Source organism: Apteryx rowi, unplaced genomic scaffold (assembly GCF_003343035.1).
Source record: "Apteryx rowi isolate R43461 unplaced genomic scaffold, aptRow1 scaffold_24, whole genome shotgun sequence".
Lineage (NCBI taxonomy): Eukaryota > Metazoa > Chordata > Aves > Apterygiformes > Apterygidae > Apteryx > Apteryx rowi.
In genome coordinates, this window is record NW_020448752.1 from 2,809,428 (window position 1) to 2,824,293 (window position 14,866).

The 14,866-nt window shown below is 52.6% G+C and overlaps 1 protein-coding gene and 1 long non-coding RNA gene across 2 annotated transcripts in view; one reads left to right on the forward strand and one right to left on the reverse strand.

Annotated features, from left to right (window-relative positions):
- Positions 1-14,866, forward strand: part of LOC112966261 — a 49,111-nt gene that overhangs the window by 30,841 nt on the left and 3,404 nt on the right. The gene's annotated exons all lie outside the window — the stretch shown is intronic.
- LOC112966258 (putative P2Y purinoceptor 10) lies at positions 5,831-12,426 on the reverse strand. Its single transcript, XM_026066199.1, has 2 exons — positions 12,243-12,426; positions 5,831-8,051 (listed from the first exon to the last, which is right to left on the reverse strand). The coding sequence occupies exon 2, from the start codon at positions 7,999-8,001 to the stop codon at positions 6,886-6,888; it is 1,116 nt and encodes a 371-aa protein (XP_025921984.1). The 5' UTR covers positions 8,002-8,051; positions 12,243-12,426; the 3' UTR covers positions 5,831-6,885.

Consider the following 14,866-nt stretch of genomic DNA (forward strand, 5'->3'; position numbering starts at 1 on the left):
ACACCGTGACCATCTCTGGCACATCCTGTGGTGGTTCGGTGGTTTGTTCCCCGGCATCCGCAAGCGAAGGCCATCAAGAGACCATCAAGATGCAACCTCAGCCAATGTTTTGGGTTTTTTTTTTCTTTTTAGGCCTCTCTGGGCAGTCTGCTACTTTTTCTGGCTTTCCTGGGGCCAGAGGAAACTTGCACTACTGATGACTAGATGTGGAACTTTAACACATTTTTAATGGGGAAATGCAGGCACATTTGCCCACCCAGTCTGTACTTGAGTGATTTTTTTTTTCCTGTTTGTGACAAATATAGAAACTGAAGATTTGAAATGACATGAGCAAAACAAGAGTGTGTATTTATTGCAATTGAAGTCTTCTGTACTTGGCCCTGGGTGGATCTATTTTAGGGCCAATGGGTAAAGCTATAAGGAAAGGCTCCATTGCACCAACCTTGGCAGAAGTGTCCCTGGGTTGCACCTCACCCACTGTTAGTTCCTTTTCACTGCTAGCTTCTTCTCAGTTCCCATTTGACTTGGAGCTGCAGCTTGTCCAGAGAGCGGCTGCAGGCTACCCAGATTCAAGAAGGATTTCTTTGCAACTTGATGTTAAAATAACAGCACCTCTGATGTCCAGGCTAAATGAGACCTAGAGGCTGGAATGGAAATATTTCCGCCAAGTCTGAATTTGCAAGGAACCCATGTATTGGGCCAAGTCCCGCTGGTGCCAGATCTTGTTGGGAAACCACAAGGTGATACATAGCTACATTAGGTGATAACATCTAGTTATCACCAGCACCCTTTTGTGCCACGTCTGCTTCTGGCACAATATAATCAAAATTCACTTGATCTACTGACTGGGCAATGGAGAAGTGTTTTTTGTTGGGTTTTTTTTGCTTTTTCTTAATCCTAGAGAAGATCTGAAAATATTCAGGACAACACAGAAATTCCTATTTTGAGTTTATGTGGATGTATTTTTGTAAGGTTTTAAAGTAGCTAATGAGGAGGCTTGACCAGCAGCATGCTACACGTACGCCTCTCCATGGCTCTTGCATCTTCCTTACGGAGCAGTAGCAAGCACCAGCCCTTACTCAGGGTGAGTGGTGCCAGAGGAAAGATGGGGCAGCTGCTCCAGGACTGAAATCTCCCTGCTTGTAAATGAAGTACACCTGGGACAAAATAAGCCTTTCTGAGGTCAAAATTGGGTAAGTGCAGGCCCAAACAGCTCAAGTCCTAAGCTGAGAGTATATGAAATGCAGACTTCTTGTGGGTCAACAGAGGCTGGAGAAGATCTGTCTTGCTAAGACCTGTCCTCCAGGGTGAAACTGGAGTGTGTGGGAGGCACTAGGAATCCAAACTTCCAGTTTTGCAAGGATCTGTCATACTGGGATGGGTCTCAGCCACTTCATGTCTGGTTTTCCCCAGAGTTTACAGGTGTAGAATGCAGGTTTGACTTTGGTCCTTGCTGGGCTTAGCAGAGAGACCGATGCTGCCAGGGTGGGTGTGTGAGAAGGGGCTGCTGGATGCCTCCGTGGTGCCCTGGGTCTCCGCACGCGGGGATGGGGGCTTCCCCGGCAGCATGGGGCTCTCCGCGCCCAGCCTCTCCATGGGTTCTGGTCTCCTCTTGCAGAGTCGCGCCAAAACGCGATCCAGTTCTGGCTTCCCCGCAAAGAGCGAGGCTCTCAGCGGTAGTTACGTTGTTCTTCAGCACATTTCTGTAGCTTACGTGAAGCAAATGAGGGCCAGAACCAACGATTTCTCCCTTCTGAATGAATGTCCGTGCTACGAAATCATGCTCGTCGTGTTATCCCATCTCCTACCCGATGCCTCGTGGTGAGATGAGCAGCCGCTTCCCTTGGGTTAGTGAGAAGCAGGGTATTTGTGCAAGAAAAATCCAGGATTTTGGTAAATCTCAGTCGGCAGGGGGCAGTGTAGGACACCCTATCGGAGGGTTGACGTTCCTCCAGAGCACAGCCTTTTCTCTTTTCTACCTAATATTAGGTGATCTTGTGATCTTTTTCTTTTTTTAAGTAGTAATTCTGTAGCTATCAGTCTGGTGACCCTAGCTCAAGAACTATTAAAAAAAAAAAAAAATCTCAACTCAGTAAACTTAAAATCAAGAAGGCTCAAGGGCGACGCTGCGTGCCGCGGCTCCTCCAGACCCCCCCGGCGCCTCCGCAGCATCGCTCGCCCGCTCTCGCAGCCCTTGCAGCCCACCCGGCCGCCGAGGTGCTCCTAAGCACCTGCTCCTTCTCCGCTGCACTCCGGGATGTGGCGCCGGGCCCTGCTCGGGGTTCACAGCTGTCGCCTGCTCAAACACACGCTTTCTTACCGCTCCCTTATTTCGGAGGCATCACGTTCACGGCCGCGTGCTCGCTTTTTGCACAAACGCAAAGCTTGCCTAGTTAGGGTCACTTTTATTAGCCGATGCTCCTGCTGTTTAGAGCTTAGAGCCTTTTTGTTTGTTTTTAAGCCTGCTGATTGCTTAATGTGCCTTAATTAGCCTTGGGACTGCGGGAGCCAGAGCTCCCAGCGCTGTGGTGTCTTCACTCCTGTCTCCATTGCTTTGGGGATGGATTAATCTGGTGCTACTTTTGGACTAAAAGCATCGGAGGTTTTGGCTTTATTGCTTTAATGGAGCTCGTCCCCCCCAGGGGGGCTATTTTGCGAAGCATCCCGAGGCCTTGGCAGTGGAGGGCAGCTCCTTTTGGGTTGCTCTCGCAGCAGGTCCGTAAGTGCTGCCCGTCTGCCGCCCTCGCCGCTCCGCAGAGAGAAGAAAACCTTTTTCCTCTCCCCCTGCAATCACGCGATGCAAAAATCCGGCAATTCCCAGGCTCCGAGTCTTGCATCCTGGGGCCTGCCAGAAGAACCACAAGCCGCTGCGCCTGGCCGCGTCAGAAAGCGGGAGCATTTAGCGGGCAAAGCCGGGATCGATCGGACGCCGCGCAGCTGCGTGCCGGATCGCTTCGCAGGGCTTCCCCCGCGGCGCGTGCTGAGTCCGGCCGCGCGCGTCCTGCAAAACGGGCCCCCTGCCCGGATCGCGCCTCGGTGCTGCACTCATCCCTGCCCTCGTCCCGCCGGTCTGCACGTGACTTTGAGAGTAGGGCTGGGGTTAGTCCCCGGAATAAAGGCACTACAAAAAAAAAAAAAAAAAAAAGGAAAACAAAACAAAATTCCCAGGCAGTGGCCAGGCTTTCGGGAGCACACGGAGGGCTGGGAGGGAGCAGCGGTGGCCGGAGCACGTCGGGGCAGYGGAGGGGCTCGGGCAGACGGTGACAGCGTGGCCTCGCTGCCCTCGGACGGGGCTGGGCAGAGCTGGGATGTGTGTTTTACGGTGCAAGCTCCTTATCTGATATACTTTTCCTGAGATGTGCAATGGATGCTCGATTTTGCACTTTCACTTCCCCCGAAGCCGGCCCATTTATAGGAAAGAAAAGGCCGCGCTCGGCTCGGCGTAGCAAGCGCATTTGCTGCCTAGACCTTTAGCTTCAGAGGCGCCTCGGGACGTCACCGTATCCTGTTTTGCCTGGGCTTGGCTCTCGGCGCAGCCCGCGCTCGGGGCCCCGTGCCGCGTCCRTCCCTGCACGGCCCCATCCCACGCCACAGGGGGGGACGCGCACAGGGCGCCCGGACGCAGCCCCGCGGGAACGGTGGCGCCGAGCTCTCGGAAACCTCTCCGGGGTGCCGCGTTGCGCTGCCCCTCTGCAGCGAGCCGGGAGCGGGGGAACAGCCGGGGTCTCCGGAGCGGTGACATCCCACCGGATGCCGGCGGCTCCCGCGGGATGTGCCGAGCCCGTGCAACAAAACCTCGGGCTTGGCTCTGCTGAAACCCTGGCCAGCGGGAAAAGCTCCCTGTTTTGGTGCGGTTTAAAGCAAAGCAATTCACTTGCTGCGCGCTGAGGTCGCGCTGGGGATTCGAGCTTTCGCTGCTGTTGCGTTTTTCCTCCCGACAGTCGCTGCCCCTCTCTCTCCGGAGTGAGCAGGGGAGGATCTAAAAAAACCTGCTTTCCAGGGCCAGTGGCTGTTAGAAGTGTGCCAAAAATCGTGAGACTCTGTGTCTCGCTGGTGAGTCGGTGGTGCACGTTTCATTGAGAACTGAGACTAAGTGTTTCTGCAGAGGCAAAGTAACTAAGCTGTCTTTGGGCTGGAAGCATGTGGTCACGGTGGGAAAGAAATGCAGATAGATATTTTTAGCAAAGAAAAAAAAGCAACCTTCYTTCCTTTCCTGCAGCGCCCTGGAAAGCATTGTGCATGAGAGACTTCGCTGATAATCCCTTATTTGTGTTCCGCAGTACTGCGTAATTTCATTTTTTTACACATGCATATATATAAAAATAATATGTGAGTGCATGTGTGTGTGTGTATATATGCACATATATAGTGCATGCATATATATGCACATATACAGTGTGAGTGTGTGCGCCGTGGCTCCGGCAGCCCGAGGGAGCTACGAGCAGAGCGGCGCTCCAGCCGCCGGCGCATCGGGGCGGGTGAATCCCCGTGGACGGGTATTCAGCCGCGTGGTGCCAGCTGCGACCTGCCAGGCCGGGTGTCCGTGCCGGGGATGTGCAGCCCTGGCCATCCGGAGAGATTCCCCCCCGGCTAAACCCCCCRTTCCCGGATCGGTGCGCCAGTGGTGCTCTTCGCCCCGTCTTTGCTGGGCTGCGTCCCCTCCCTTCCCAGCTCGCCTGCGTCGTCGTTCGCTTCATCAGGGCGTTTTTCCTCTTCTGCCTGGGCGTGCTGCTGGGTCTGTGCCATCCTTTAGCAAGTGCCTCTGAAATAGTTTTTTTTTTTTAGCCCTGAAAACCCTTTTTTCCCCCAAGCAAGCAAGGAAAACATGTCCCTTTGTCTTTATGGGGTTTTTTTTCCTTTCCTTTTTGGAGGAGGAGATCTCTGCTAGCTAGGGACAGGCTGATCGGCACGGCAGCAGCTTTCCTGCCGGTCTCCCGCGTGCTGCAGGCACCAAAGCCGATTCCTCGGGCCGCCTGGACCTCCTCTCCTCTCTCCGGGAACAGCTTTGGCAGCGCGCGCGGCGAACGGCGTGGCCAGATCTGCCGGTTACTGGAAAGGCAGCAGGGGCTGCAAACGTGCATCYGATTAGCAGCAGAGCTGTTTTCTCACACGTGGGAGGCTAACTTTCAGAAATCCTCTGCCTGCGTTTGCTTAAGCAATCCTATTGGCATTGCAACCCTTGACACCCTGGTCCATGTCGCCGGCTGGCGGGGCCGGGACGGTCCCGGGGGGCCGGGATGGTCGTGGGGCTCTGCTCGGCCTTCCCAAGCCGCTCTCCGCTCCAGCGGGATGCGAGCAGAAGGGTCCTTCTGGGGGCGATACCGTGGCTTTAAAATCAGAGATGATGCCTGGTTAGCAGAAAGGCCAAATACAGCTGCCCAYGAAAAACGCGCTGCGGAGAAGAGGGGATTCGGCGCAAACCGTCACTTCTCCTTCCCTGTGCTGGCGATTCCCGCCCAGCGGGYGCCCTGCTCCCCGGAGCGCCGTGCGCCTCCCGCCGCCGCGTCTGAAGCACCGAGCTCCGCGTTCGGTCCGCTCACCCGGCGCCTCGGGCCGGGGCTGGGCTCGGGCAGCCCGTCCCGGGAGGAGCGGCTGCGCCCAGCCTGTGCTGGGGCGATTTCGGAGACGCCTCTAATATCCCTTAGACGGGTGCACTGCGGCTGGTCTCCCGYGCTCCGGTCCGGGCTGGGCTCACGCCGCGAGCGCCGGTCCCCGGCGGGTGATTCCCACCTCTGCGGCGTCTGCGGGAGCTCCCCGAGACGGTGAGGTTATTTACAAGTCGTCGCGCTTAAAATAATCCCCGGAATGCCGAAATAACGCRTTGGGATAATTTTATTTCCTCCCGAGCCTGAAGCCTTAAGGACGCGCTCGGATCAGCTCTGTAAACTTCGGGTAACCAGCGGGGGCTGGAAACGTTTTTGCTCTTTAAGGCAAAACCGAGAGGCTCGTGTAACATCCTAATCTATGAGCAGAGGCTTTAGCAAAACGCCAGGTAACACGAGACTCRCAACGACGACACGGGACGGGAGCTCCCCAGCAGCGGCGGCTCCCGCGCGAACGTGCCGCGGGAAGGACTCCCCGTTCCCTCTCCCACCTCGCCCTCGGCGTATCCCCTTACAGGCATCCTTCACGTATTCATCCCCCATGACYGCTTCAGCCTCACGGACTCCCTCGCTTAGATCCAGGTGGTTTTCTTCAATAGAGGCAACTCAGCCGACATAACTCAGCTTGTCTGAAAAACTCCCTTTCGTCCTGACGTGGGTATGGGTTAACGCTGCTGGCTTGGTGTTTGCTGGTAACGTCACAGTCCTGCAGTCTAGCCTAGGTTAAGTCCTCAGTGGAAGGAGGTTCGTTCTGCATGGAGATAGTTAACTGTCCGGATCTAGAGCCTAATGAGAGCGCAGCGCAGGCAATTTTAGTTGGACGCACGCAGCTGCAGGCAGTGCTGTAATTCCACCTGGTGGTACCTCTGTTGAGGGCAGAGCTGGCTGGTTGTAAGCCAGGGTTTAGAAGGGTTTTTAAGAATGATGAATATATAGATACACTTTTTTGTGGTTCAGAAATATTCCTCTTTCCTGCGGGACTCCACAGAAGTGATAGGAATTGTAGGGAACCAAACCTGGCTGCAGTTCAGTGTGGGAAAAATACCGATTTTAGTGAGGGCTGTTTCAAATATTTTAACAGTAACATAATAGAGACCACAGTAGGTCAAAGAGTCACTAATAGCAACAACACAACTGTGAAAGTGTTTTCATCGAAATGTCATTCTGTGTCAGACTCTTGCACCTGTTGCACACAAGGGTAATTCGACACGTATTTGGAGACCTAATGCAATCTTCATTCAAGCTCTGAGAAGCACCTACACAGAGGGAAATGTCTTGTATTTCAAGAGATGGACTCTAACAAAAGCTCATCTGGTGGCATTGGAGGAATTTCCATGCTGTTTATTCGACCAAAGAACTTCGGAAGGGACCAAAATYTGAAACGTGGAAAACTTCGCTTTTTCATATGAATATCGTCGCTGGTCTCCCTAGCGGAGAAGCTGCTCCCTTTGCGTGCAAACCGAGACCTCAGGGCAGCACAGCTGTGTTGCAGCAATTGATCCTGAAACTCRGATGTCATGAAGTAGTAGAGGACGGGATCCAGGCAGCAGTTCAGGCTCGCGAGGCAGAGGGAGATGGGGTGAAAGCGGAGCGTGCTCCTGTGAACGGCACAGTCTTTGATGATGTTCTCTATCACCATCATAAATAACGGGAAGTTGATATGGTATGGGGTGAAGCATATGAAGAACACGGCGGCGCACATTAAGACCATTCGCAAAGCTTTCTGCTTCTCACTGGTGTTTTGCAGCTGCGTTTGACAGTCCTGCAAGGACTGCCTCATCTTCCACGTGCAGCAGGCAATGATACCCAAGGGGATCACAAACCCAAAYAGCTCCGCAACCGCCACCAAAGCGATGGAGGCTCCTGGCGTCATTTGCTTCACGCCTAGGTCTGAAAAGCATGTGTTTGTGGCGTTGGATAAGGCCGGGCTCCTCACGATGGGCAGCGGTAAGCAAGCCGCCCCGACGAAGAGCCACACCGCGGCGCTGATGGCCRCGTCGTACCGCCGCTTCCAGTCCTTGGCCTTGAACGGSTGGWRMAGGAAGAGGTACCGCTGGATGCTGATGCAGGTGAGGAAGCAAATGCTCGCGTACATGTTGAGGTACTTCAGGTAGAAACACACCTGGCAAAGAAAGCTTCCAAAGGGCCACGTATGGTTTATGTAGTAATACATTCGTAAAGGCAGGGAGAGAACATGAGCCAGGTCRGCCACGGCCAAGTTGATCATGAAAATCACAGCTTTGCTCTTCTTGCTGATGAAGCGACATAACACCCACAAGGCAGCGCTGTTTGCCAGAAGCCCGGGTACGAATATGATGGTGTAAGTGACTGCRTACAGGGTGGACTGAAAGGACATCTGGGGATCAGTACAGTTCCCAGAGGACGCGTTGCTCTCCATCTCGACTGAATCTCTTGACTCAAGAGACAACTAAGGTGAATGGAGGGTTTCTGTAGGGAGAAAAAACAGATGTTGTAAAGCCCAAAACTTTTCAGTATTTTCCCACATTATATAAATGCACTTCAGTACAGAAACATAATTTTTAAGTGAGATGGCTCCTAATGTCGATGCATTGAGATTATAATGTTCTCATGGAAAGGTCCACCTGCCCCGGTGGGTATTTCTGTGCAGCAAACTGTCCAGTCGGCCACAGCTGGACCTCAAGTGTTTGACCTCACTGGAATGGATAAACTGGTGTATTGCTGCATTGCCCTGTACCCTGCTGCTTCTTAAGCTCTTGGAGGGTCCTTGAGTGCTATGGTCCTATGTACAGTATATATATRTGTRTATATRTRTRTRTATATATATATACATATATATGTGTGTGTGTATAYGTGTCTCAAAAGAGAGATAGCAGGGAACAGGTAGGTGATTGACTCCCCTGAGAAACAGATCAAACTTATGGTCAAAGAGGACTGAAAATTCTCTCAACTTGGACTGGCAGCCTGGTTTGGGGCATCGTGAGCCGGTGCACATCCCAGCCATCATAGCCACGTCTAAATTGTCTTTCCTGTCCTTCATCCTGAGCTCAGAAGCACAGAAGTACCAGCTAGGTAGAGCCTCAAGCCTGGAAGGGACTGAGCTAGAGTGGACTTACACAAAAGTTATATATGTTTGTTTATTTATTTTATGTAGGGGTGCATGCGTATATGGCTAGAGAGCACACGTGCGTTGGGAAGGGTGCAGAGCCCGACCTCTCCTGGTGGCATTGATCCAGGGCGTCTTCCGCATGGCTCAGAGCAGGCTTGCTCTGCGCGAGGGCAGCTGGCCATCCTGCCCTCCCGCATCCTCGCGCTGCCRTCGTGCGCCAGGTCCTCTGCTAGTAATGCCAGGCCACTGCTTCAGCTCCCCGGGGATTTCTTCCAGCACCGTTTGGCTTTTATCGCATGCAATTTTCTGCCAAACTCCTGTCCGACTGGTGCTCTCTGGTAGGTCTCCAGGTGATTCGGGAGGGACCATAAGTAAACGCAGACGCGGAGCAGACTGAGCCGCTGCTGTTCGGAGCTGAGCGGAGGCTCGATGCAAATCGGCTGCGAGGGCAGCGATCGCCGTGAGTAACGACGGTGCTGGCGGACGGCGGGCTGCGGCGGGGGCCGGTGATGGAGAGGTGCAGACAGATCTATCAGCGCTCTGGCTCCAGATTCAAGAGTGGATTTAAAAACTAATAGCTGAGCGAATGCACACAGCCTATCTGTCAGTGCTGCTAACTCAATTTCTGTACTCATGGCGCATTACGCAGGCGTCATGCTGTAGCAACAGGAATTATCTTCCAGCAACAGCTCAGGACACGGAGGAAGATAAATACATTTGTCTGTTAGTTAGACCAGAAATTCGTTTCATCCATTTACCCGTTTCGCCTCCTATCGTCAAGTCTGAGGGTATCTGTGGGTCATGCGTGGTTCATAGGTGCTCGCCCAGGTCTCCACGACGTGATGAATTTAATGAATCTCGCTTTTCCTGAGCAAAGCCCGTAGGGCAGCTCTGCTTTTTGGGCAGCGATGCTACCAAACCTGGCAGGGCCTGCAGCGGCACTTGGGACAGAGCGGTGCAATTCCCTTCTTGGGGACGGGGTGCTGGACACGCGGTCCGTAAGCGACCACGAGGTGTCACGGACAGCTTGTGGCCGTGGGCACCTTCCTCGTTTCGTGGTGGGGGACGGGAGCCCCCGCAGCCGGTGCCGCCGCGTCACGGAGCCTCTCGGCGCCGGAGCAGCAGCCGCGAGCGCTGCCGGACGTCCCCCAGCGCGGTGCCTGCCRTCCCCCAGGAGATCGCCCGCGGCGGGGACCGGGACCGGCCTCGCGGAAGAGCTTCATGCTGCTGCGGGAAGCCGGAGCAAAGAGCAGGTTTCCCCGCGCCGAGCGCTCTGGATTCAGACCGGAGCGCCCACGGCTGGATGCAGCCGGCCGCTGCGTGGAGCGGAGCACGACCCAAAGCCCGAGCCGGCGGCGCTGCTCAAAAGCACCACCGGCTTTTGCAATGCGTTCGTGCAGCACTCACGTYTCGATTCGTGAGTTAAGTCCTTGCGAAACTGGGTTCTCCTGCTCACTTATTTCTCCTCTTTTGGGATGTAAAAGCGAAACAGCGAAGTGAAACCCCCGGGCAGGCTGCCCGCCACACGAACGTGCCTTCTGGCCGCTGCGGGCGCCTGGTCTGGTGACCTCCGGTCAGAGGGTTTCTCCTTTCCCTACCAAACCGGAGCCGCTGGAGCAGGCAGGGGCCGGGGACGCCCAGCTCGAGGTGGCGGCGAGAAGCAAAACCTCATTTCCTGGGATCCTGCGAGGTTCCCGCACTCTCGCCGCCCGCCCGAAACCCCAAAGGAAGGGGCCGGCGCCTCGAGGACGGGCTGGTGACTGCAAGTCCCAGGCAGCTGTGCTCATCCGACGGCGCTCCGGCCCGGAGTTTCATGCCGGGATGAGCAGRGGCAGCCGCGAGCCGGCGCCTTCCCCCTCCACGGGAACGGGAACCTCTCCAGCCATCACATGTCCTGGGCGCCGCTTTGCCCCAGCCCGATCCATGCTCCTGGCACTGAGGTTTTTTTTGAGCCTGGCAAGAAATTGTGAGGCTTCGCCTTCACTTTTCCGCAGAAAAGCGGGAGACGATGTCATGGGGGAGCTCTTCTCCGCACAGCTCCTGCGTCACTCTCCCTCCATCCCTCCCCGCGCCCCGGCCCGAGTCCTGACGCTGCTCCCCGCAGCGGGCTGCCGGCCCGCGACGGCACCCGGGCTCTTTTCGGTGTTTGGTCTCCGTGCCGAGCCGGCAGCGCCAGCGTGTCRCTCTTGCGAGCCGACGCTTTCGGTTTGCATTTGCTGCCGCTTGCTAGCGCACGRGGCGAGAGCGCGGCCCTCGCCGCCCGCCCGGCCGCTGCCAGCCTGCGCTCGGTGCCGCCTTACTCAGAGCAGCACTTCCTGAGACAGCGAATGTTTTATTTAGTACTCTTGTTTCTCGGTTTGGGCTCAGCGGGGAACTTTCTCTCACCTGTCCCTCGCCCCGAGTCCCTCCGCGTCCTCCCGCGGTTTGCAGCGGGGACGCTGGCTCGGGGCAGAGCTTCTTCCCAGGCCCCCGTCCCCCGCGCTTCGGCCAGCTTTCGGTGCAGTGGCTTTCTGAAACTTGCAGAAAATACCTCTTGCAACTCCTAAATTGCTTTTTTCTTTTTTTTTTTTTTTGCTGAGTTTTATCCAGCTGCAGGCTAAAATGAATTCCTGTCCTGGGGTCTTTGCAGTCTAGCTGCAAAGAGGGAGGGCAGACAGGTTTTGCCACCGGAAGAATCGGAGCGCTGGCTGTGGCTGTAGCCCTGCAATTTTTTAATCAACAGCTGATTTTTGCAATTAGTTAGCAGCTTAAGGCAGCGATGGTAATACCCGTGTTTCTTTTTCTGAGTGTGTTAGCAATTTCTTTTTCTAGCTCCCTACGCGGCTGTCATTATTGAAAATTGCCTGGTTATTCTGAATCACTGCGGGCCCCACCCAGCCCTACATTTCTGYGGTATTGCATTTACTGCTCCCAGATTTACGGGCATGCTTGCCCTCATCTTTTCCATGTATTTGTTCTTTAAAGAATTACGACGCTGCCCTCCAAACTGTGCCGCCGRGGAGCCCCGGCTTCGGGGAGCCCTCGGCCAAACCGGAGCCCGCTCCCTAYGGCAGAGCGTCCCCCCGCGCATCTGCTCCAATCCTTGGATGCTGGAAGGAAAAGCGGTCTAGTAAAAGAAAAAAAAAAATCTGCTTTTGGCTTGAAATAAGTTTTTCTAAAGCTTCTTATTTTAAGCAGTGGAGGCTTTCCGGACCTTTTGTTTTAAGCAGTAATTTCATTTGCTTTTTCAATCCAGGCACTAATAGAAAACACATAAACAGAACGGATCGGTGGTAGTAGCTTCTGTCAATCAGAATGGTTTTGAAGTACTTTCCGTAAAACAGGCTTTCCCTATTTAGTGCTGCACATAGCAGGCTTGTGCTCTGATGCCCTGCTCCCTGCTCCCCAGCCCTTCAGAATGAAGAGAAATAGGAATAAATTGCCACTGTCCCAAGCTGCCGAGGACATTGCACCGGCGTTTGTCTGGCAAGACCTCTCGCAAAAATACAGATGAAAATATTGCTCAGAATTGCGATAGCTTATGAAGAAAACGGGAGAGAAATCCAGCTTACCTTCCTGCAACTCCCATTCTTCGGGGGGGTGACATCCATACTAGCGAGCGGGAGGAGCAATCTTCCTGCTTTTATTTGCTACAACTTTTCTCCGAAATCCCAGCCCCAAAGAGTCGTCTTTAAACTTCAGCATGTTGAGGGAAATTTCAGAGCGCTGAAATGCTGCCGGCATCTGCAGACCAATACAGTGTCTGTAGAACAGGAAATCCTGTATTTTGTTTCTCTTCGCCACACAAAATGTGTACAGTTAATGACGTTAAAACAACTGGAATGACGATGACATCATTTGATCCAAAAGTGCAGCCTGATTTAGGACTCGGGCACAGATTTCTTTTTTTCTGTTTGCACAAAACCTGTGTGTTATAATGATTTGTGCATTCGTTCCTTCAGTCAAGCTGGTTTTGCTTTTATCTGCTGGTTTTGCTTTTATCTGCAATCACTTGCCATTTGCCTGCTAAAAAACTACAAAATACAGAAAGAAAAATCTTCCAGGAAGTACTCACTAAAGTAAAACTGAAAAGCGTATCAGTAGAAATTCACTGGAAGGTAGTAATTTTCCTCCTTTCCTTGGGAATTTTATTAGCCTTGAGACCATAAAGGCTATAGGCTAAAACTTTTAAGGGTTTAGGCTTTATTCCTGAAATAATATGATGGTTTAAGGTTGAGAGTTTCCCAAAACACTTACTTTCTAAGAAAATGTCCATCACCCCCAACTTCATTGGTGTCTTTCTTCTTTCTACCTCCTTTAACTCCTTTCCTTTGGAGATATATATATAAATATATACTATATATTTTTATATGTATATATAAAAATACATAGTATTATATATGTGTGTGTATATAGAAATATATATGGTGTGTATATGTGTGTGTGTGTGTGTGTGTGTGTGTGTGTGTGTGTGTGTGATTTTTTAATTCTTCTAGTGCTTGCAGAAGACCTGGAAAAGAGGCCCTCCCTTCTGGACTATTGTGATCAGTATATGCATATGTTGCCTATACAATACATGCATATGTTGTAGTGTGCCCTATGACTCATTTCCAGCTGGACAGTGCTACATAATATATAGTTATTATGGCCCACTGTTTGCAAAGATGATATGGCTGCTGGCATGTTTCCCTTTCTTATTGTGTATAATATATAAATAAAACTGCTTTTTCTAGTTTTTTTTTAATTTAATTTTTTTAATTAGTTTTTTTATTGGTTGTTATGCAGAGCCCCATGCTTCTTGTCTCAGCCGAGAGCGAAGCCCTGGCCTGGCAAGGTATAAGCGTTGCCTGTCATTCAAGGTTTTCTCTCTGTGCATCATTTTCAGCAGCTGCTGCAGCTCCTTGGCAGCAGGAACGACGCTCGGGTGCTTGCTGCAGCGTTCGCAAAGCCCTAACAGGGAGGTGGGCGCTGGTCCAGCGCGTCTCCCTCTCCAGAGTTTAGAGGTTTCTCCCGAACYGAGTGGCTATCTTATCAGGATATCCGGGCTGGCCTTCCTACTTCCGCGACCAAGGCACACATCCAGCATCCTCTCCAGCCGGTGCTGCGGCCTCCTTATAGGCACCTACTCAGAGAGGGGTGGTGGGGCTGGAGGGTCTTTGGCCTTCAGCGAGGGCTGGACTTGCACCTTGGGTTCACGGTTGTGTTGGGTTCCTCCTCTGCTCGCTGCCGTGCTGCGCAGAAGGTGGTGGTGGCATTCCTGGCTGTGGAAGGTCAGTGGGTTGATGAGCATCAAGCCTGACCCTTCAACATATACTGAACAACCTCTTCTTCTTTCAACTGCGTGTATATTTTTACTTGGCTCTTCTGRCTCATTACTAGTGCTAAACATGCCTATTTTACACTATGCAATTTTACATTTTTAAAGGCAGAAGATAAAAGGAGTTTTCAAATAACTGTGAAACTTTATCTAAGGCCTTTGATTCTTTGCCTWTGGACTGGTATCCTGTGGGCAGAAGGCCAAACGCATATAAAGGGCATCTCTTTAACCGTGCTGCGTCTGGTGATATCTGACAGGATGCACCTGAAGGATGTATGGAAAAACAAGCCCGGGCTTTTCAGAAGGAAGAGGTCTTGTCCACACAAATAGCAGCTCACCCCTGTGCAGAGAGCTGGGACGCTCGGAGCTGAGGCATCACCACCCGGCTCTTGGTGCCATCRGGTGCTGGTGGCCCGCTGCATACAGCTGAGTTTCACCACTACACCCAAGTGGCCTGTGCAGAGGTAGCGTTTTTAGGAGGCTTTGATTTATTTTAGAGCAAATAAATGTCAGTGACTCTCTACCTTTTCAGATTAAGCCCTCATGTAAACTGTAGACCAGGGATTTCTGGACATGTCTCCAAAATCTATGACACAGAATGAAAAATTTTCATATTTTTTGAATTGCCTTCTAGTTTTTGAGCTGCTGTCCTGTATTTACAGCATCTCTCGATTTTCCTCTGCTCAGAGAACTGGTAATTTCATTTAGGGAAAGAAAATAAAGCTGGGGTGCTCACAAAATCCTGCCGCTCGAACTGGCGCTGGAAGAGAGGCATTACGTACTGTGAGTTTTGCCCGCGGCTCTCTTTCTTTCTAAATGCAGTTGGTGTYGTGCACAGGAGCCCCGTTCTCATAGACGTATCTACAGGCTTGGGCTGGG